This window comes from Pituophis catenifer, unplaced genomic scaffold (genome assembly GCF_029215685.1).
Source record: "Pituophis catenifer annectens isolate HBS135680 unplaced genomic scaffold, rPitCat1.0.hap2 SCAF_6, whole genome shotgun sequence".
Taxonomy (NCBI): Eukaryota; Metazoa; Chordata; class Lepidosauria; order Squamata; family Colubridae; genus Pituophis; species Pituophis catenifer.
In genome coordinates, this window is record NW_027256886.1 from 58,775,722 (window position 1) to 58,800,499 (window position 24,778).

At 36.7% G+C, this 24,778-nt stretch overlaps 1 protein-coding gene across 1 annotated transcript in view; it reads right to left on the minus strand.

The window, feature by feature from the left end:
- Positions 1-533: 533 nt before the first annotated feature.
- The window catches only part of CUNH10orf90 (chromosome unknown C10orf90 homolog), a 168,949-nt gene continuing 144,704 nt past the window's right edge, over positions 534-24,778 (minus strand). The window contains exons 6-10 of the mRNA XM_070946020.1: positions 21,278-21,471; positions 19,535-19,739; positions 2,291-2,354; positions 1,209-1,308; positions 534-572 (exon numbers count right to left, since the gene is read on the minus strand). Of these exons, the coding sequence (XP_070802121.1) occupies positions 534-572; positions 1,209-1,308; positions 2,291-2,354; positions 19,535-19,739; positions 21,278-21,471 (602 nt within the window). The remainder of the gene's footprint in view (positions 573-1,208; positions 1,309-2,290; positions 2,355-19,534; positions 19,740-21,277; positions 21,472-24,778) is intronic.

Consider the following 24,778-nt stretch of genomic DNA (forward strand, 5'->3'; position numbering starts at 1 on the left):
ATTATTTTAAACTGGTATCCTATTCATTATATGAAACAGAAATACAGTTCTTTGTAAATTAAAATATTTGCCTGTTATATTAGCCATTAATTTAAATTTGAAGTTCAAATAAATAGTCATCCTTGCTATTATAGGTTTGTTTCTAACCATAATAATATTCATTTCCCTTTTTATTTAAAAGTTATAAACTTGATGCAGTGTATAAATGGAATACATATATTAATGTTAAGCTTAAATATCCTGCAGTCATAATTTAAAAGTTGTCTTTGTGGTTTAAAAGACAGAAAATAAATAATATGTTTACCTTAACAATTGCATAAAACCATTTTAAAGCTGTCTCACTGGAATCTAATCCAGTAACTTTCCAGAATTACTTATTTTTTTTTAAAAAAACACACAAGCTATTTTCTTTGTCTATAAACAAATAAGGTTGCTTTGTGATTAAAGGTCATTCTAGATTTATATGGCTTTTTAATTTTCAAAGGCCTTGGAGTTCCAAGAAGAATGATGTGTTGTATCCAGGAATCTTTTATTCATTCTGTATTTCTTTGAAGAAGTTGGTCCAATAATTGCTGAAGGAAAACAAACATAAAGGCAAATATAAAAGCTGTAACATTAAACATTTTAAGGACAAAGGATGAATATCTTAGAATCATAATATAAGCAATTTACATGTACAATGTTTAAATAATGATGCATAATATAATTACAGTGTAATAGATAATATTTATAACAATAGAAACCATGTATTCTTATTACAAACATTTTTTCTTCACTGTGATAAGAGCTTACTTTCTTTAGAGATACACAGATTTATTTTGTTCAGTACTTCCTCAGAAATGAATTTTATAAAGCTGGCTAATTGTCCATCTCTACAAATCTCACAATGGAGGATCTAACACAATTCTGTTGCATATAGTTTTTGAGCCCATTATTAAATTTGAGCATGCTCCTTCTGGGCAATAAGATTTCACACTTATAGGCAAAATGTCAGTATAATTTCATCATCTCATTTACATTCCCCATTCATGTTCAAAGCACAAATGGAGGAATGGAGGATATGAAATTTCTGCTTTATTATGCTAAAGCTGTAGGTCAGCTATAAGAAAAAAATAGAATGAGAATGTTGAGGATTCAGCTTCCTGTTTTGCTGTATAATAAGTTGGGGGGAGGGGTTGTATTGTAACAATTGAATGGAAATCTTTTACCTTTTTGAATATTTCAACCCGCTTTCTATTGCTCTGTATGATTATCCGTTTCTGTTTCTCTTCTTGTTTCTTCTTCACTTCAGGAAGATTGTTATAAATTCTGCAACAATTAAACATAGTGTAATTATCTTTAATTATTCTAGAATGCAGCTCTCAATTGGCTTTTGATACGATGCATTTCAAAATATGCTCTAATTGTTTTTTAATATATCTAATATGCCACATGTTAAGACAGCATGGCAGGTAAAAACTGTTCAGAACAATAAGGCAAATAAGTAAATCTACATGTTTTAAAAATATTACCTTCTATCATTTCAGTTACTTATGTTGTTCTACTATAACCATAATGTCCTCTACTATGGTTTATGTTATGGTATCTATTCTAAATATGTCAACATTTTCAGAATGTAATACTGACTGTGGATTGTGCCTTTTTAATGACTTTTGGGGAGAACCAAATATATATAATATATAATAATGATATATAAAGGATCCAGCACTTCTCATCTTATTTTTTGTAAAAGATAATTCTCATGGATGTCTTATCTGAGAAGAATCTCTTGTACCCATCTCTCCTTTCTGCCCACCTTGAAATACAAAATGTAGATCTGCCAGAAACACACACCTGCCCATGAAAGTATTTAGATATTGGCTATTATCAAATTGTATTTTTGCTCTAGGTATGCTAGCTGCTGTTTGCACTTTGATAGAAGATACCTAAAGGAATCATCTCAGCCAGTGGCTAAGATGATCTCCCAGGCAGTCTAAGAACACAGCCAAGAACATTCTGATCCCCATCAGCTGCCCAACAAAAGGCAAAATAACATAGATGTGATACACATTCAAATGAAACTAAGAAAATACAAACTGTATCCCAAGAAATTAATATCGTTTATTGCACTGTCCCATGATTATGTTCAATATGCCATATGATAAAATGATGGATTTAATTTGCATCAAGCTATAAAGTAAACCAGACCAAACCTGATGATTCATGATTGCTTATGAGGAAAGGAGAAGATGAAGGGAAAATAATCAAGTTCATGATGCAAAAACCTCTATGCCGTTTAGGATGCTCCTACCTTTTTGATCGCATATGCATCTCCTTTTCTGAAATGTACCGTTCCTTTGGTTTGAACAGGTTATCTAATAATTAGAAACAAAAGTTACATTGTACTACCAGTAGTAATATTAGCAAACTTCCATGAGACAAGTAGCTGTTTTGCTTTACATTAAGACTGCAAGAGCTACAATGGCCATTTTTCTGATCCAGCATCACACAAATTCTAGCTGCTTCTTTGAAGAAGGAAGTGGGGGGTATAGACAAAACTCTTAACTGCAGCATACAATCAAGGAAGCAAAACTCATACAGATTTTCTTTAATGAGTTCTAATTCCAGGAGTTAGGTTTTAGAATACTGATTCTGGAGAACTGAATTAGTTTAATCCTGTCCTTCTTGAGTAACATGTTCTGAATCACCTTTCTCTGAATGTTGCATGACAAAGTAAATATCCATTTATTTGATAATCTGATCGCAGAACTCATCTGCTGATCATTTGTGTTTAGAGATAGACCTCCCTCTTTCTCAGCTCCAGTGCAATCTCCATATAAATTACACTCAGTTTACTTCCAAACAAAGCACCGAGATGCATCTACCTGGACGTTCAAACACTGTACATATGCATAGACAATCATAGACATATCTAATTCACTCAACTATCCACTCTACCTTGACAAATATTTTTAATTCTGCAAGAGCAACTGCGGTCCCTCCCACCTTCTTCATTTTTCAACTTGCACAGTATATTTGTGTGTATATCTGTAAGAGATCTGCCTAATAATCAAGGTAGCATTCTGTGTTCACCTACTTAAGTCCCATTGAAGAAATTTAGGACAGTACCACTTGCTACAATTGCTACATTGCACACGTTTCAGATTTCTCATAAACAATCACATTTGTAAAGGCAGGTAGGCAGGAGGAAGTGGTAAGCTCCCCATTTTAAGGTATCCTCACTGTATCCAGAGATATTGGATAACTGTTGCACAGTCTCCAATCTTCTCCTTTTTAGTGAAGATTGTTGAGAAGATGGTGAAGAACCTCCTACCTTAAAGAATGGAATTCTGTGTAATTTTGCGATCAGGATTCATCCCTTGTTCTATTGTGGAGACCCCCTTTAGTTATACCAGTGGATGATCTTAGAATCTGGATGGTCTTTTTTAGGCAGCTTTTAATCCCATTGATCATGGTATCCTTCTGAGCAAACCTTGGGAAATGGGAGGGGTGCACTATTTTACAGTGACTCCATAGCTAGTTTGGTTGGTGCTCTTTTATAGGATGCCAAAGGGTTGATTTTGGCAGGAAAAGCAGCTGGTGATTCCCTTGCTTTGGGAAAATACGATGAGCCAAGACACAGAGATCCTGCTTCTCTATAGTAGTGTTATCCCTCTGGAAATGCCTTCCACTGGAAATGGGATTATGCTTAATTTTAACAACCTTCCAAAAGAAGTGAAAGATGAAACTCTTCCAATTGGCACCCCAGTCTTTTCTGGATGGTTTTTCCTGGATTTTCTTTTTTAATGTCCTGGCCTGTCTGATGCATTTGGATTGTATTGAATTGCGAATTCTTAAATCCTTGTATTTTTGTGAAACCCTTGAAAATCCTATGGGAATGGGATGGGTTTCTTACACTATTCTTTTGCTTTCTATCACTAATGAATCTAAAAAGTTTGAGGATTTACAGAAATGATTCCAAGGCTGTGGATCTTTCCTGTTTGAGGTATCCAATTCTAGCACAACTTTCCCTTACATACAAGCCTAAATTCCCTTCCATTGAATGTAGAGGAAAGAAATCTATACCACATCCAAGAGTTGTATAGCTTACATCAGTGGTGGGTTTCTACCGGTTCGCCCCAGTTTGGGCGAACTGGTAGTGGTGGCAGCAGGAGGCTCCGCCCAACGGCCAGGACATTATCACAGATGCTCTGCGCATACACAGAAGGTTCTGCGCATGTGCAGAAGCACCATGCACAAGCAAAGCGAGCGCACACACGCACACACTCCCAGTTCTGAACCAGTAGCGAAGGTAAGTGGAACCCACTACTGCTTTACACGCTAATATTAAAATACATTTATCTCAAGTGTGACTCCTTTCCCTGTCTCTGAAATTCTGAGCTGACTCTCCGGGCTCTGGAGGAAATGCTCTGATGGATCTTTTGATCTCTAGATCACACAGGTACCATAGGACTGCAGCCTTAAAATCTAATGAAATCAATTTATTTCCAAGCTTTTTTTACTTATTCTGCCACTTGCAGTCTAATCCTAAATACACTTTTGGCTCCAAAAAACTGTGATGACAGATGTCTCCAAAGAAGCAGAGACTCAATTGCTGATGCTCTTTCGAAATAAGAGCCAGAGAGATAACTATTGAGACTTACTTCCTACTACATGTAAGTAGAATTGACCTGTAAATCTGTCAGACTGTTTTTGTTGCCTTCTTTTGATGCACCATACTGGCTTAAAATATTGTATGTTATAAGCAGTATATATCACAATTCAGCTTAGTATGATATATGTACATGATAACCATTTTCCAGTGCTCTGGAACAAGATCTTCCCCATTCACATTCTCTTCTTCTGTTCTAAAGGTGCTATGTGTATTTTATATATATTTATGTAAGTTTCTTCAGGCAATTCATGAACCCAAGTACTCTATGTATCCTTTAGTATTTACTTAAGAGAACAAAAACTGTTTTTAGTTTCAAAGTGATATCATTTACTGAGTCAATGCGCAATTGTTCCCTACATATTGATGCTGTAGGAGTGGGAAAAAGAGGTCAGTCCAGTGACTCTGACATGTGGAGCGTTACAGAGGAACCCCTCTGTCCCCTGCTTCTTAATAGCTAATGTGACTGGGTGAAGTGATCTGACAGTTTGAGGTACGTTAATCATCAATACTGCACTTAGTTTTATATTGCCATCCCTGGCCTTTGGGAAGATGCTACTGATGACAAATCCAGCTGCTTGCAAGCTATAAGGATCTAAATGAAAGAGAACAGATTAAAGCTGAAGCCTAATACTAACAGAATTACTGTTTAGATACTGGGATTATCTGTCAATGGCAGTGTTATCTGCCACCCTTGAACAAGCAGGTTCATGGCCCACGACTCCTCTTGGACTCAGCTTCTTTTAAAAGGCAGGTAGAAGCCATAACTAAGCTTTGTCTGGTTTTGGTTGCTGCACCAATTCTGACCCAATCAGGTGCAAAGGAGCCAACTACAGTGATACGTTACCTCATCACCGCCTTACTGTATTATTGCAACGTGCTTCATGTGGAAACTGCCTTTGAAGAATATTCAGAAACTACAACTGGCCCAGGATGCTGCTGCTTTCATACGTTGTATATTTTGACTCCTGGGAAACAACAGTGGCAAAAATGTGGCCCCTGCATTCTCTTACTCATAAATTAAAGATGCTGGGATTAATTTATAATGGTCTTCACAACTTTGCTCCTGAGAATTTACAGGACCACCTTTTCCCAGCTCTATGGGCCCAATCTGTCAGATCTTGCAGGGAACAGCTGCTAGTGATTTCTGGGAAGTGAGAAGAGCCAAGAAGTTCTGGATTTTAAGTGGAAGCTTTTGAAACCCAGGTGAGGGATTCAAAATTGATGTCTAAATGAGGAAATGATAGCAAGTTGAGGAATAGAATTGAATGAGTGCCCAAGTGGATGAATCTGAACTGCAGCACAAGGAAAACATTCCCTTAGAAAAAAAAAAGTCACAAAAACATTGCCCTTCAGCAATGAAGATGTGTTATGATGCATTCAGATGTCTGAATAACAGCATGAATAGGACAGTTTTCGGGGCGGAGGAAAGCTTTTTGCAATACAAATACTGAGCTTTATACTGAAGAATATTGGTATCATCAGGATAATTATATTTTGGGTAAATGGAGCATTCTCAATACAATAGCAAAATATAAACACTCTAAGAAGAAAAGAGAATTCATAAGCCATAAAGCAAAGCATGAAACAGTACTGCAGATGAAATAAATGTCCAAAGTCTTTGTTCAAAGCCCCTAATTCCAGATCCTGATGTTAGCATTTACAACCTTCCTAAAGCATTAAAAAATTAGGAAGAGACAGAAAATTGGCTCCTTTTGCTAAAAAGAATGTATTCGTAAGCTCTAAACAATTATTACTCCGCTGAAGGGTGTCTCTGAATGTCTTCCAAACCAGCACAGAAGTAATTACTTGAAAACACTAAGGGAGACTGTCAATTTTCTTATTTCTAAGTACTTGTGAAAATATGGATTTCAGAAGCCCTCTGTAACATAAATCTATAAAATGCCAACAAAAACAAACAAGTATTAGATGCAGAGATGGACATCAGCTTTACAATTCTCTAAGCTGTGATTTTTTGGGGAAAATAACTTCGGAAGGGAAAGGGAACTTACATTAACATATAAAATAACAAAGACATATACTTTTGCACATTACACAAACACTCATAGTTATATATTTTTACATTAAATCCCCAGGACTGTTCATTATGTAGATTTAAATCCTTATCCTTGTCATTAAAATAAATACATCATCGTTTTTGAGATTTAAATCGTTATTTCAACATCATTTTTATTCAGTTCATCACAGTGAGATCTCTAATGTATCCAGTATTGTCCACAGCAAGTAGTTTATCTTACATTAATTAGTTTTCTTGAAATGAAACGTTAAAATTATACAACACAAAGGTTAATAAAAATGAGTTTTATACTGTTTGGCATAAAGGTGGTTTGATGATAGCATCAGCTATATAACATTCCTTTCTTTAAAAAAATTGGCATCACTTGCATATAATATAACTACAGCTAATAAGCATCTCGGGGTGGAATATGTAAATAGGAACTCCACCAATAATTGAGGAGGGGTCTAATGCTCTTCTATTCAGTCAAAATCCTATTTCACCCACGAAACAGATAGGGAATAATCTTCACTGTTCATTGTTTTGGTGTCACGGCAACTCTGGAATTGCAGGTGAGACAGCATTACTATGAAAAATGCTCATCTGAATCCAGTTTTATTCATGCTTAGAAAAAGCAGTCATCACCTTTACTGCAGTATCAAGAGCACTTCAGTATATCCAGCACAGGTTGACTTGCCAAGAAGTCTCTGAAGGCTGACTATGTGCATCGATTTAACATAATTATAAGGAGACAGTGAATGAGGATTAAAACCAGGAAACATGCAATAAGGTAATTGAGTTAGTCAAAGTGCTGGAAATCTAAGCCCGTCTAGCATTTCTAGCTCCTTTTGGTTTCCAGAGAGCAATTAACATGGTTGACCAGGCCTTTGCATGGAGTCAGACTAGCAGCTGTGTAGGAGAAGGATTCCGTGGAGGAGGCTGCATGCTATATAGTTTGACCTGCACTCTCAGTTGACCTGCAACTTCAGACTTGATCAAGTACGCTGTCTCTTCACCACTGCTGAAGAATAAAAGGGGACATTTCCCCCTTCACCTCAGGCAGCACAATGTCTTAAGCTGTTGGTCCTGACAATTGAAGAACTCAACCAACCCGGAAGCAAAGAAGGGGATGTATGAAAACTGCTTTGTCAAGGGGAACAGGTTGCAGTCGAATTGAGACTCACCATTTATCAATTTAACCGTTTCCAAGTTGCCACTGAACTGTCATTTTTAATGTGACAGAAGAGAAAATTATTAAATACATGAGGTGTGATCAAAGTAATTGTTTCATTAATGTAACCATAATTAGATTTAAACCACATTAAATTTAATTTTTGCCCTGTCCCCCATGGTTTATAGAATACAGATAGTCCTCGATTTACGACTACAAATGGAGCCAGAATTTCCATCATTAACATTACATCATGTGACTATAAAGTGTAACATGATGTGATAGTATTGCTTAGCAACAGGAATCCTGGCATTCCCCATTTCTGTTGTAATTCCAGATGCATGGATTGTTAAACTGGAAGTGGAGGGAGTCCCAGGTAAAAGTGTAGGGGGCGGGAGATGTTGCGGTGTAAGTTGGGGAATGCTGCAGTGTGGCACAAGCTCAAGACGACCAGGAAAAAATGGTGTGAGAACAGGCAAATTGTTTGGAAATTGGCAGATATCTCATTTTCATGATCCTTCAGAAAACCTCAAAAGCTTTCCAAAGGTCTTCAGAAGCATCCTGAATGTGAGCACACTATTTGCAGAATATCTATGGAGATTCTCAGTCATCCAGGTCATGATTGTCCCAAACATGTTTTTTCTAAAAGGCAATTAGACTTTCTGGGTTTTTTTTGAAGACATTTCGCTTCTCATCCAAGAAGTTCTTCAGCTCTGACTGGATGTCCATTCTCCACCATCCAGTCAGAGTTGAAGAAACTTCTTGGATGAGAAAAGCCCAAGGCCTCTACTTCAGTCCCAACCCAGTCACTAAGGAATGAAGCTGGGCTGAGCAACCAAAAGTACATAAATGGGGAGGAAGATATGTAGGTGGGGGCAGTTGAAATGCCCCTGAGGTCATAAGCATGGGCAACTGCCAAGCACCTAAATTTTGATTACATGACCATCAGGGCACTGCAATGGCTGTAACTTCAGGGACCAGTCCAGTGGTGGGTTGCCCCCGGTTTGGACCGGTTCTATAGAACCGGTAGTAAAACCAGTGGGAGGTTGCACCCACTGACCCTGATGTCATCAGAAGCGATCAGATAAAGACTATGGCCTATTCTGTCTTTCCAGATATAATGGTCTTCCAATTTAACTCTGTTTTTAATGTTAAACATTAAAACAATTTTATTAATAACATTACAGGGAAGGACATTCCAAAGGAACATAACAAAAATTAAATTCCTAATTGTAAGAGCTTTTTGACCTTGAACCAATTATGTAAGGAGCTCTTGGGCTCTTCCTTTGTTGGATATTTTCAAGCACAGGCTGCAACTCAGATATATAGATTCCTATACTAAGTAAGGGGACTAGACTCAGTTTGTCTAAAATGGCCTCTTCAAACTATTATTCTATTCATTTTATCAGATATAAATTGATGTACATAGTGACAAAGGTTCAATGCTGAAACTCTATAGGTTTGTTTTCATTTTGTTAAACAAATGTTCAGTATATGGAGCGAGCCAATTTCTATCACATCATTATATCCTCTAAGATTTTCTGTTTTTCACGTTTAAATAAACATATAACTCCCCATAGATCAAGAAACTTGCAGACAAGTCATTTTTTTGGCCCTCTTATAGTTTTTCTAAGTTGTGATCAAAATTGATACAAGGAAAGGAATAGCTAGAGAATTCACATTATCTCTATTTCCTACATGGTTGATCTCACCCACAATTGAGTCTCACAATGTTTGAGTGCCTTCATCTTCATGATCTGCATTTTTACAACTAAAACTTTGCTACTAAGGTTTAAAATTTCTGCAGCAGTATATTTGTTTCCAAGATAACTCTGAGAGAAGAGGTGCTTTCAAGGTTTTTTTTTCCCCCCCTGCTCAGCAGGCATAGTAGAAGTCAAATCATGAAACCATTCGTTCTCATATCCCAGCTGAACAGCCAAACTGAATATAAAAAGGAACAACCTAAAGGAGGCTTTGGGAAGAAAAAAATGACAAGGACAAATATATGTATGTTTTTAAAATAACTCAAAATCTCAGTTGTATTTAGGTCATGATTTGGCCTTTAAAAGTCAGGTTAGACAATGGAAAAATGAAAAAGACAAACATGAAATAAGAAGTTAAATTCATTAAGTTGCATCTGAAAGAGTTCAGTTTGTATGAACATGAGTCTCTTTACCTAGATGAAAAAATTTGATGCATAATATTAAGCTATAGTTTAATGTTATTTGCACAAGCAGAATTGTTTCCGAGTGAACTTCAAGCTTCTATGTTGTTTTCTTTGTCTCTCCAGAAATCAGTTTTACTTTGCCTACTTTTGACTTCTTCTTGCACCATATCACAAGGAATCATATAATAAAACGAACTGTAACTGCTTAAAAAAAAGCCACTTACAAAGCATGAGTTTTAAAGATTAGAAAACCATTATAAAATCTGATAGTTTCTATACTCTCTAGAATATTTTAAATCCACACAAATAAGATGACAACCATTGAAGTATGAACAAAAGTTAAAGTAAAGGTATTTATCATTCAGGAGAGACGATAGGCTATTGTTCTTTGGCTGATTAATAAAGATATTAAGTGACAGAAATATTATCTTCAGTAATAGTGGAGGAGAATTAGCTGTTCTTTTAAAAAAAAAACTTTCAAAATGTGGATTTGCTGGCTTTGCAGTTAAACTAAGAACAATTCATTTTGTGACAACAATCTCGCAATTGACTTGTATCATCCTGGGATCTTCAAGGCCTGCTGGCAAAACCATGCCTTCAGGTTCTTTCCAAAGGGTCAAGGTGAGGGTCAATCTTATCTCTGTGGGGATGATGTTCCACAAGGAGAGAGCCACCAGAAAAGACCCTTCTTCTTGGTCCCACTAGATGAATCTCCTTAAGAAAGGAGACCCATAACATATCCTGCCTTCTCATTCAGGGGGTCAGATAGATGCAACTGAGAAAGGATGGCCCTTCAAATAACCTGGTCCCAAGCCATATAAGGCTTTGAAGGATAAAATCTATCCATATAGTTGCTAAATGTTGAACACAACTTGATGGCACATAATTAATCAATCGATCAACCAACCAATAGAGACTCAATTCTAAAATATATTTATACTTTATCTAGAGAATCTTTAGGGACAAAGGCAAGGACAATACTGAAAATTCCTATGGCATTTTTTTCCCCATAAGATCCAAGCCATTTTTCCTCGCATCATTTTCTTTACGCTCTGCTTACAATGGTAGCAGGATAAACAATAACATTTTTCCCAATTAAGCTCTCAATATTTTGAGGATTAGTCGACTGCTGGAATAAAGGGGACAAAGAAGTGACTTTCCCAGTACTGTATCTGTCTTTGCTTAATCAAAGAGTTAGCAATAGAGTCTTTGAAACAGAAGGTGAATCATCTCTAGAATTCTGTCAATTTGTAACTATAGCAGGGGCACCTTGAAACTCTTTCCTGTAGGGATTTCTCCTGCCACATTCCATCAGCGGAGAAATAAAGATTCAGTGACTACTCCTCTCTTTTCTGCTGAATTACAAATGAACAAGGATTTACTGAAGTTACAAAGTCAAGTACAGCAAAATAGATTTTCTTTCCTTTTAATGTAAGAAGCTATGAGTTTATGCATTAAAAAATTTCCAAATTGTGTCATTTACTCTTCTTTCCTCAAAAGTAAATTTTTTTTTCTCCAAATGACAGATTATTTATCCTTTCTGGAGAATGAGAAAAATTATAGCAAGCAGGCTTCAAATATCTTAAGGACGGTCACAGAAGAAGACATAGACATATTCTCTGTTCTCCAAAAGGCGCAATCAGAGCCAAAATGGCTTAAAACTATCAGGAAGCAAGTAAATACTACAGGTCAATAGAATGTCTAGATCAGGCTGTCAAACTCCCGGCCCGTGGGCCGGATGTGTCACGCGCTGGCCACCCCCACGCCTAGTTTAGCAAAGGGGGGGAGTCCCAATATGTCATGTGATGCCGCTATAATAACATGAGTCTGACACCCCTGGTCTAGATTATATACACTGCCAGCCAGTGGAACAAGCTGCCACATGATGTAGTGAGTTCTTCATTAAAAATCTTCAAACAGAGGTTGGTCAGCTGGCAAAGGAATGTTAATCATGCACTGAAAAGAAGTTTGAACTAGATGACCTCTATAGTTCCTTTCAACGATATGGTTCTATGAAAATAGTCTGCACTTGTATTTAAACCTGCAGGCAGTACTGTGTCCAGGCCATCAAGAACCACAATGGAGCAGTTGAATTGGATTGGATTGGGGAGACCTCAGAATGAAACTGCATGAACATTTTGATCCACTCATGATTCTTCAGTCCAGCATGCCCCACATGGTTGTTGAAGCAGGAGTCCTGGGTGCTGGAACCCTTGCATTTCAGTCAAGGCAGAATTGCAATAAACAAACTAAAGTTTAAATATGAATATAGAAAAGGTCTTAGACTTTCTCATTGGGTCGTACAATTAATCAATTGAGCCTTGGTAGTACAGTGGTCTAAGGCACCCTGTTATTAAGCTGGTTATTAAGACCAGCTGCCTGCAATTACTGCAGGTTCGAATCTCGCCAAGGCTCAAGGTTGACTCAGCCTTCCATCCTTTCTAAGGTAGGTAAATTGAGGACCCAGTTTGTGGGGGCAATAAGCTGACTTTGTATAAATATACAAAAGAATGAAGGCTATTGCTTAGCGCATTGTAAGCCGCCCTGAGTCTCCGGAGAAGGGCTGCATATAAATCAAATTAAAAAAAAAATATGTATAAATATTATGTTTATAAAAGAAATTTTATAAATGAAAACATATTTTACATTTTATTAAAATGTTTTATTAAAATATTTGATTAAAAATAAATATTTTATTAAGGGAATTGTATGTAGCAGTTAGAACAGCCCATAAACTTTGAATATAAATAAATAACTTTATTGCGTATTTAGTAGCTTTGAGTTGAGCTTGGATGATTGAAAAACTAAGCAGTGGTGGGATTCAGCCAGTTCGCACCACTTCGGGAGAACCGGTTGTTAACTTTCTGAGCAGTTTGGTGAATTGGTTGTTGGAAGAAATCATTAGGGCAGAGAACCGGTTGTTAAATTATTTGAATCCCACCACTGAAACTAAGCAATATCAAACTTTGTCAGTACTTATGATCTATGGGAAGTACAGCAAATATCAGAGGCCTAAACTACAGTGAAAAAGAGACCCAATGGCAAGCCAATGCCATATTGCTGCCAAGTAAATTATGAGGACATGTGCATGTAGTCATCAGAGTTATGTGTAAATAAATGGAGACTTTACCTCTTGATTCCTTATTCCTTATAAAAATGCCAGCTTGCTATCATTTCAAGACCATAGTTGGCAAGAGGCTTTTAAATGTAACAGAACAGCCCTTCCTAGCAACTGCTCACAATTTATTTCCAAATAATTAGACAAGCACACTCAAAAAGAGCTGAAAACCGGGGGGGGGGAGGGCATGGAGGCTGTATGTGGAAGATGCTTCTAATGTATTTATATTCACACCCCTGCTCTATAATGACAATATTATTCCATAGAATTCTCATTTTCTATGAAATGTGATAGAGAAGTCTGTGGCTCCAAAACCTGAAATATCTCATGGATTGTGGCCTTGACTGAATTAGATTTTGGAGTATTCTGTTACTGGCTAGCTGGGTGTGATCATTGGTTGGTTTATGTTGTTCCCTGAACATTATGTTTTGCAATCAGAAGTGAAAATTAGATTTAAATTGCTTTATGAAGAACTGGTTGGTGAAAACTATGTATTGTGGAAGTACACAGAATTGAACTGACCTCATTACACTGAAAGCAGATCCAACTTCTATTTTCCTTAACTCCCCCCCCCCCCCATTTCAGCAGTCTAGTTTAATGGGAAAAGTTAAAACATTGCTGCGACTGTTAGAATGATTGGGAATTCAAGAGATCCTGAATCATCTTCTGTTCATTTCTTCCTTTAGACATCCTGTCTCCATGCATTCAAACAAATTTGTGTTTTAACCTCCGCATCACACTGTGCAAACCCAGAAATTGCCACAAAGGTTTCTTTTGTTAGGTTTAGATGTAGAGTTATACTCCTTAATGAGTTTTATTTCTTACTTTGTATAAACGTTAGTTTCAGAAATCAAGAGCACTGTAAACAGACTAAAAGGCACAAAGACAATCTAATGAAATATATAAATACAAAGATAATCTAATCAAACATATACCAATCCTTCATACTGCAATTTGAATCTAACCAAATATATAAGCCAGAAAATGTATTTTGCAAAAGACATTTCCTTTAATGCAAATACCCATAATAGAGAGAGAGAGAGAGAGGGAGGGAGGGAGAGAGGGAGGGAGGGAGAAAGAGAGAGAGAGAGAGAGAGGGAGATGGAATGAGAATTCTTTGCAATTCTATGGACTAATATTGTCATTATAGAGCAGGGGTATCAAACTTGCAGCATCATGTTGTCATCACGTGACATATCATGACTTTTTCCTCTTCACTAAATCAAGGGTGGGCGTGGCCAGTGCGTGATGCATCTGGCCTGAGGGCTGCGAGTTTGATACCCCTCTTATAGAGGAATAAATATCCTACTGAATTTTTCTTCTCCTACATTAGGATTCCATTTCATATTGGTTCAAAAATCACACATAGGACTCCCAATTTTTCTAAGAATGTAGCACGATTTGTTAAATTACTATTATTTGAGGTACAGAAAGTACTCTTTTAGCCTACAACCATAGTCCAAAGACAACATGAACCCAAAAATGTGTTCTGTTTGATCTTATGCTTAAACCTAAATTACATGGCCTTGCTTCCATGCAGCTGAATCCCACACTGCATTTATGAATGGACTGGGAGGGTCAGTCAACTGACATGATTGGTTTTTAAACTAATTAATCTGACAAGATTAATTTTACACAAATAAATCTGAGAGATTAATTCATATATTAATGTTGCCCTTTCCTGCCCGAACAGATTTCTTCTGACAGATATTATTAGTGAAGCAAGAAATAGTTTGCTGATGCTTTTTAAACTATATGGAAGATGTTACCATGATTTAAATATTTCCTTTATGATATAGTCTAGCGCTATGCAGAATCATTTTTAATTTAAAAGTGTTTGCTTGTCAACATAAATTATTTAAAACATGTTGCTACTTCCCAGTATTTTCAGGAACTTAATTCTTAAGGGAAAAACATTTGGATATCTAGTTTAGACATTTCCACTACAACATTAGCTCCATCAAAAGCTTTTGTGAGCCAAAGTAAAAAATTTATGTTTAAAATTCTTATCATAAACATGAATTTTACTTAGCAGAACTGATGTACCTGAGACATGTAGCAATTGAATGCAAACCTGCACATACAGTGAAGTTATAGAGGAAATCTTAATGAAAGTATTCACCTAGTTTAGTATTCAGCAGTCTTCATATTTTTTGGTTATGTTTTAGGTTTCTTACAAAACTGCTCATTTTCTTGTTTGAATTTTCATTATCTGTATATATATATTTATTTATCTATATTGTGACATCATAATTCATGATAACTGAGGGAGATCACCCATGTTATTCATCCATGAAGTAGTATCCTACAATGTTGGGAAAGCCACAACAGATCCTACAATGTTGGGAAAGCCACAACAGATCCTATAATGTTGGGAAAGCCACAACAGATCCAGCAATCCAGAAAAATAGGGCCAAGCAAGACTTTCTCTTTTTAAAAAACAATTTAAGTATTTGCTCATTTAATATTTTAGCCAAAGACATTTCTATTTCTCTAAGAACATTAGTCCTGGCCACAGAATAAATGGCAGAGAATATCCAAAATACTCCTTAAATGTAAGGGGAATTTAAATATTACGGATTTCCTGGAGATGGGTTGTTTATCTCTAGGGCACACCCAGTAATGGTTTTCTGATATAGGAATAATGTCTGAATGGTCCTCCTCTAGGAAACAGACAGATTATCTGGATGTTCTGTTTAGATGAGAGAGATGCTTTTAGATGAGCCAATCTACAGTACTTGAAACTGGAAGAAAAATGCTGAAGCAAGATTCCTAGGGAATTTTTACTTTACTGCCAATTCCACTCCCCTATTCTTAAAAACAGTTTGAGAATAATTTTCTGAAAACAAGGAACAAAAATAACTGCCCTGCTCTTTTCAGATCCTGCAACCATTAAATCCCCTCCCTAATCTCTGCCAAAGACAGAGAAGAAGAAAGTCTCAAATAGTCCATTTTTTAGTAAATATGCCTGTCTGAATTAATATGTTCATTATTTTTATGAAATAGATTTACTGGATTTGATCCAGCTGGAACCTGCTCTGCATCTCTTTATTGTCTAGTTTCTTTACTGTTACAAAACAAAATGTTCTATAGAACTCAAAGGTTTCCTGAACTCATGAAATGATATATTTTATTTAAATCTATACCATCCAGCCGATCACATATACTGTACAATTCAAACAGGCCAGCACCTGCCTCATAACACCACAGATTCAACAATTGTTGATAAGAAAGACAAAAAAATTTGGATATTGGATGTTCTGCTGGAGAACAAGAGACAAGACAAGAGAACAAACTGGAGAAAAATCACAAAATACTAAAGACCTGCAAATAGAATGGCTGTGGCAAAAGAAAGCAAACGCAGTAAGTAATGGACATCTTGGGTGCAATCTCAAACATCTGGAGCACCACTTGAACACAACTGGCATTGACAAAATCACCATCAGTCAATTGCAAAAGGCACCTTTAGTTGGAACAGTTTACTGTATTTTTCGGAGTATAAGACACACTTTCCCTGCCCCAAAAAGAGGGTGAAAATCTGGGTGCATCTTATACTACAAATGTAGCCCCACCCAGCTTCTCAAATGGAGGTTTCAGAGGCTGAAAAAAGCATCAGAAATGAAGCTTCAGAAAAGAAGCCCCCAAACAGAGCTTCAGAAAAGAAGCCCCCAAACAGAACTTCAGAGGCTTTTTTTCTGAAGCTCTGTTTCGGAGGCTTTCAGAGGCAGGAAAAAAAAGCCAAAAAAAAAGCCAAAAAAAAAAAAAAAAAAAGCAAGGCACAGAGCTCACAACCAAGGAGCCTGTTGCTAAAATTCACCTCTGGGAACAGCTGATTGGGGGTATTCCGGAGGCCGATCCACCTGCCAATCAGCTTTTTTCTTATTTTCCTCCCCAAAAACTAAGGTGTGTCTTATACTCACACCGGAGTATAAGATTTTTCAGAGTCTTATACTCCGAAAATAGGGTACATCCTGCAACAATACCTTTAACACCATCAAACAACAACATCTGCCTCTCTCAGGTCCTTGGGAAAGATTTGATAGGTAAATAAAGGTAACAAACCCAGTCTCAACATCTGATGATAGGGTGACCAACCATAATAATAGAAAAAGCCTTGATTTACATAAAGCTGTTCTCCTGCAATAGAGAAAGAGGATACTGGCAATTTCTCATGGGCTGGATCTGCTAAGACTGCTGAGGAGAAAATGGAATATTGACAAGTCAGCATGCAACCTACAGGACCTAAGAGAAGCAGAATCTCAGGAACAGGAAGGAGCAATGAGATAAGAGTTTCTTTCTATGGGGAAGCAGCTTGCCCACGAATACTACAAAGCTCCAGCGTTGCCAGCTGAAAATCAGCCTTCAGAGTATTTCAACTTGAACAGCATCTAAGGCGAAACTTATTGGTTCAGCTGCTGAACAGAGACAAGATGCCCTTATAAGGTGATTTCTAGCTAATCCATCAACAGCTTGACCTGATATGGCTTCAACGTCCATTACCTCCAGCCAGCATGTGGTTTATTCTCCACTGAACAATCTATCCATTTAAATAACTTTCAAAACAAAAGCTTTCAAAAACAACAGTTACAATTTAAAGCAACAAGATCAATTAATCTAAAACTGCTCAGGACTCACCAGATGAAACCATAATTATCGGAGCTCCTAAATGTAAGAAACAAATATTCAATATTCAAGCATTCTTACCATCCTTTTATCCATGTCTTTTCTCTTTTTTTACCCAGCAAGAACAGAATTTCAAAGTTATAACTACAAGTCACATCAGTGAATATTTACCCGGATTCCAGGGGAAAGTAGAAGAATCTTTTCAGATTGTAAGAAAATCTGAATAATAACCATTTTAAGATTCTATCCTTTCTATGTCTGTTGTTGAGCTGTTAAGGAATGAAAGGCTATTCTTCTACTTTGTTTTAAAATAAGTATTTTTAAAACATGTTTCTAACACTTTAATGAATATACAAATTATAAGACACCTTCCAGATAACAATAATTAACTATCATGTCAACACACAAGAGCTAGGTAGGTTAAAGATAGTTAATTTGTCCAAAAATGCTAGGGACAAACAATTTTAATGGGCCATGCAGGTATCTGGAATTTTAGAAGAATGTTATAGACACTCTCACAAAATGGCTGCCCTGGGGAATGAGGCGAATCACAGTATAACAATTGACCTGAAGGGGATTTACCTGGTGTAATGGTATGTGGGAATGATCTTAAAAGGCAGGAGGAAGGTCTCCAGCCTAGGCAATAGTCTGATAAGAGTCCCCACAGGAAGTGTTTTAGAAGAGACCATCCCTAGTAAATCAGCCTTCAGAGTATTTCTACTTGAAATGCATCTAAGACAGACTAAAATGAGAGGAGGGGAGAAATACTTCGTAAGATGGATGTTATCTTTCAGGATAGTCCAGACAACAAGCAAAACTGGGAACATTTTATTTTAAGGTTACATTAAACAGAATCTCGCAAGATTGAAAATATTTCTCCCTTTCGCTCCTTTTAGTTTCTAGAAAATCAGGAAGAGTGTTTTCCAAAACATTTCCTATGCTTTTCCCAAGTGAGGACTGAGCTGCCTCTTATCCAACCACTGCTAAAGCTTCCCCCTATCTCCCAGGATCATTCCCACATATCATCACATCTGATGAGGGTGTCCTTATCAGTCTCTTGAGCTCCTCCTCACTCCCACTATAGACTTGATTGCCCTGTTTGCCTTTGTCTGTTTCCCCCCAGGAAGATGGACCTATTTCTAAACAAATGTCTGGACTGCAACAATCAATCATTTCCATTCAACCAATGTTTATGGGACCTACAGCATGTGGGTACGAGTGTATCCTATATTGACATTTTTGTCAATACAAATGACGCCACAGACTTGTGATCTATTTCAATTTCCTCCTCCATTTAATTAGACAAATTCTAATTAAAACGGGCGGGGACAGGGAAATATCCTTGAGCACACTGAAACCTAAAAGTACCATACTGCCTATCCTACCCCAAAATATACTACGAGGAAAAATAATTCCCCCTTTTAGAAACAATGGGTGGGAAAAGGAGAGCAGAATCAATTTGTTGCAAAGAATTGAAGGGATTATAGATTAATACATCAATATAAGCCAACAACTCCCTTATTTTGATTTTTTTAAAACTGATTTTTTTTTGTTTTTATTTGGGATTTTACAGTACATTTATTACATTGGAAACTGCTACCGTTTAAATTTGCCAATACATAAAAGAGCAAATAAGTAAATAAATATGAACGTGATATTTAGCCATATCACCAATAGTGAAAGCAATGATGCACAGTTTCAAAAATGTGGCAAAGAGTAGCATATATGCATAAGACAAAAGTTAAATTTTGCAGCAGGCTGAATGGAGTTTACATAACTCAACTTACCACTCAGTGGATGAGGAACTGTATATTGTTTCTTCTTACTTGTAATGGAAGTTGAGGAAAGCTTGCAGGATAGATCAGTTCCTTGTTTTTTCCCCAAATTCTCACTTTCACATTGTGCTTTCCTCAATTGTACTATGTGTTCAAGTTTTTTTAATCGTTCTTGTGAGCGGGAAATAAAATGAGGCTTGTGAACTTCCAGTGCCTCCTGAAATAAGCAGAAATAAAAAGGACATCATTCAGTCACCCCTAGTGATATTTTTCTATTCTCCCAGGAAAGGATCAGGAAGTTTTCTTTTCAAATCATTTCAAATCATTTGAAACTAGATGTAGTGGCTGTAATGGGGCAACTTTTGGCAATGTAGACTGTGCAACTTCATAGAACATATGGGTACTGGCTTTTACCAAATGTATGAGAGCAGATAACTAGTGCTGTGCACATATTCCTTAATCAAATTTGTTCATTTTGTTCTAGTAGGGTATTTTATTTATTTATTTATTTATTTGTTTATTTTTTATGCTGCCCATCTCACTATCCAAAGCAATTCCGGCTGTCTTACAATAAAATAAGAATGTAATAATAAAGAATTGAAGAGGACGTGAAATGTCTTCAATTTCCTATGTTCCAATATTACTTACATTGGGAATTTGAATAGAAGCCTGTGTATAACCAACATGGTTTTCCTGAAGTAAGTGCAAGTAAAAACTCATTACAGAACTCAAAAAAATGGTAGACTGGGTGAAAGATCACTATATATAAAGAAATAAGGAACAGGTAGGCATACAAGACCCGATCCCTTTATTCAATCTTGCATATCTTACGCAAATCTAATACTTGAATGGACTATATTTTGCATGTGTTATTTAAAACCAGGATGGACAGCTCAAATTCCCAGGACCACACATAAAATAATCCCCCGAGCCTACTTCAACCTCTATTACTGAAAATAAGTTGGTTTTCTGCTATTTTGAGGATAAAAAAATACCCAGGAATTGTAATGTAAACACTTAAATATACTTAATATAATTCAAAAGCCAAAAAAAACCCCACCCCTCCAACCTCAGTGGGGCAGATTATGGCTGCAACCACATGTGCATCCATCTTCTTTACATAATTGCTCTGGCCTCTGAAAAATTCAGTATTCTGAATTTGAGAAAGAGAGATATTTTCCCAGAGCTAGTTGTATTCACCTAATCTTCTGCAGTTAAGGGGAATTACCAGATTAATAATAATTGTAAATAATGAGGAGGGAGATCAGTGGTGGGTTGCCCCCGGTTCGCACTGGTTCTATAGAACCAGTAATAAAACCGGCGGGAGGCTCCGCCCACTGACCCCAACGTCATCAAAACACTTCTGTGCATGCGCAGATAGCATGTGCGCAGAATAGCGCATGTGCAAGCAAAGCAAGCACGCACGCGCAGTCCCACTGCGAACCGGTAGTAAAGGTAAGTAGAACCCACCCCTGAGGGAGATGGTAAGAAAAAGTATACAATAAATGCAAATATTAGCATAATATTTAGCATAATTAACCAGGATACTAGATAAGTCACTTCCAAATTCAGTTCTCAGTGTATCATGTAAGCAAATTGCTTCTCAGCAATAAGAGCACGTTCATAAAACTATTGTTTTGCTGCTTTTAAAAAGATATAGGAGCAATAAATGTCTTTTTACCCCTAGTGGATTTCCAAGGAAATAATCATATCAATAACCATATGAAGAGTTAGCAGGGAATGTGGATATTTTACCCTGAGAGTCAGTGGGCTTGCAGGAATTTTCTCAGGCTCAAAGCAGACCTCTGAAAGTTGGAAAGCTTCATATTTCTCATGATGAACATCTGGTTCATGGGCTGCAGAGGTGGTTAACCTATTGACCATCTCTTTATTCACATTTATCTTATGTTCTTTGGACTGGCTGGCTGACCCATATAATTTGTAATCACCTAAGAAAGACAGAAAGGCTTATTTATTAAGGGATGATAGCCAATTTGTTTTTTGATTCTTCTAGATATTTTCAAACCCAGGAGGCATCTATAAAAGAAATATATACTTGACGTTCTTGAGTAGAGAATGTAGAGTTTTGTGCTTGTTTAACCCTGGAAGTCAAATCATACAAAGTTTCATAAATAAGCAAAAAGTATTACGAAAGTTTTCCTTCAGCTGGAGATCCACTAAATCTGGGTGTATACCAGAGCTATTATATTTAACTAATTATACACCAGGAGAAAACTGAAAAGACAGATATATTGTATATTTCAAAATCCTTCCAGGTTATTTCTGAGCGCAGGAAGGAGAGGCAATAGAAGAAGTAGTTTTCCATCTGTTTGCTGAGGCCAGATTCTACTAGTCTCCCCTCAAAGCATTCATTCAGACCTATTGACTTGTTCCTATCAAGCCATTATAAGAAGTGTAATTTTCATTTGTCTTTTTTATTATTTTCTTCCTCCCCAGTACTTTTTTTTTGTACTCTGCATATTACATCTTTTAAATAGCGAGTCTAAAGGCAGATGCTATCATGTTACTTTATTGATCAAAAAGCCTCTCCAGAATAGCTGTAGAAAGACCTCTTTAAACTGGATGAACAGTCACCCTGATGGCTGATGACAGATTAGGGCAAAAAGCCTCTAGCTTCTGAGACGTCTGTAACTACCCAGGAAAAAAAAATTGGTATGTTATGGTGACTAGCACCCAGGAGATGCCAATTCTATATGCAGCAGCTGTGAAAAAGGCAAACTGCATGTTATGGATCATTAGGAAAGTGACTGAAAATAAAAATGCCAACACTGTAATGTCCTTATGGTATGTTCATATATAAATTGCTGCATACAGTTTGGGTCTCCAGATTAAAAAAAAACAAAGACACATTAAGTGCCTTTTCTATGCTATTATCTAGCCTGAAAGATGTCAGGTGGGAGTGTGGTATACGATCAAGATGTATAAAACCATGCATGAATGGAGACAGTAAAGAGGGAGAAGTTCTCCTTTGTTCTTCAGAACATTCAGACTGAAGAATTATTGTCCAATGAACCTCTTTAGAAGGAGATAAAGGGCAGGCAAAGAAAGCACTTCTTCATATAGCAAATAATTAACTTGCAAAATTCAGTATAAATTGCTGGAGGATAATAACATCAAAGGTATGTACTTCTGTCTCCTGGTTGGGGCCACTGCAGAGGCATCCAAACTACAATGATGGGACTTAACCCAGCACGGCCAATTTTAGATTCTTGTCTCCTTATATTCTGGGACTCCTTGGGGCTGAAATCCTCTAACCAACCAAAGAAGGAAGAAGTAATAATGCTGGGTCCCCTCAGAAAATTCTTGGAGGAAGAGATGTGAATCAGAAAGTTCAGCCTGCAGTTCATACTTTTGACAGCTACTTTTAATCATTTCTAACAAGAAATGTGAGAAGTGCTAAAAATCCTATTTATTTTACTACCCATTTCACATTAGTTAGGCAATATCCTAAACTGGAAGTTCTCATTTGTTTTGAACTGTAAATTGTCCTAATGATTTATGTTTGCAAATTCTTGTAATTTAAAAGCTTTATAAAAAGGTAAAGGTTCCTCTCACACATATGTACTAGTCGTTCCCAACTCTAGGGGGCAGTGCTCATCTCCGTTTCAAAGCCAGAAGACCGAAGACCTCTCTGTGGTCATGTGGCTGACATGACTAAACACCAAAGGCTGTTTACCTTCCCACCAAAGATGGGCCCTATTTTCCTACTTGCATTTTTTATGTGCTTTCGAACTGCTAGGTTGGCAGAAGCTGGGACAAGTAACAGGAGCTCACCCTGTTATGCGGCACTAGGGATTTATATCCAACCTCTAATTTATGTAACAACTAATGAAAATTGCAACAACTTATTTTGATGCAGATAATTTTACTTTAATCCTTTGACATACAGTACATAATTTTATCCAGTTTTTAAAATTTGAATTCCTCTGATGGAAGCTCATTGTAAAAGCAAGGGCCATGTTGCATGCAACATTCACCAGTATACTTTCAGAAACTGTACTTAATACTAATGTTCATCTACTGCAAAGTCAGTGAGGTGGTCAGTGTGGTGGAGCATTCTCAAAGTCCTCAAAGAATTCAACAGAGTTTATGGCATATGTCTACACCAATTACACATTTCTACTCATAACATCATATATGGAATGTTTTGATCTAACTTTAGTTGCTTCACTAATGATGGATAGAATATATTTATATTCTGGATTATTCTTTCTCTGGCAATTATACCCCCTAAAGTGCTATTACTAATAGATGAGAAACTAATAAAATAAATATTAAAACATGATACTAATTCATTATAAATTAATCTAGTCAGATTTTTAAGTTGTTTTCATTATTTATTATCCTGATTAACAGTTCTTTTATGATCAACATTTTCTTGCTTAATTTATTAATTCAGAGAGGAAGTTGTATCTGAAATTCAAATAGCCATTTACAAAATACGATATGAGCTTCTCACTAAAAATGCAGGTTTAATTAGAATAACAAATAAAGCATCATTGATGCCTTTCTTGCCACACTGACAATAAACCTAACACAAGAGTCAGTTGCAGCAAAGAAATTATTTTGTGCATGCTAGAAACTTTTTCAGACCAGCAAATAAGCAAACTATGTGTTCTGCAGCTTTTTGGGAACAGTACCAAATATTTTATTGATTATTGCTTGGATTATTTTGTGGTTCCACTAGTTATTGCTTGCAGGCAAATGGTATTTCTTGCAGTTCTTTCAATGCACCATTTGCTACTTTATCATGCCACTGTTTGTAGTCAGTCTGTTCAGTCTTCTTGCAGCAGCTAAAAAGATGGTCAACTGTTTCTTCAGCTTCTTTGCAGAGGCTGCATTTACTGTCTTCTCAATTCTGGATGCATTCTCTGTATGCTTTTGTTCTTAAGGCTTTGTCTTGTACAGGCAGAATTAGCTCTCAGGCTCTTTCTTAAACTTTCATGCTCTTACCCATTGCCAGGCCTTATTATTTGCTTTGCCTGCTATTATTTTTTTAATGTACTGGCCATGTAATGTTTTGCTTGCCATTTCTATATTTCATTCTTCACTTGGTCTTTCTTCTAGGCCAGTTTGGTCTCTCCAGTACTCAATCAACCTTCACGGTATACTAGCTTCAATGCAGCTTCTTCACTTCAGATACTCTTCTAATATCTTTATTTCACTGGTGTACTTGCAACATTCCATTGCCCACCTATTTTCCTTGGTAAGTAGAGTCTGCCAACATTGCTGCGG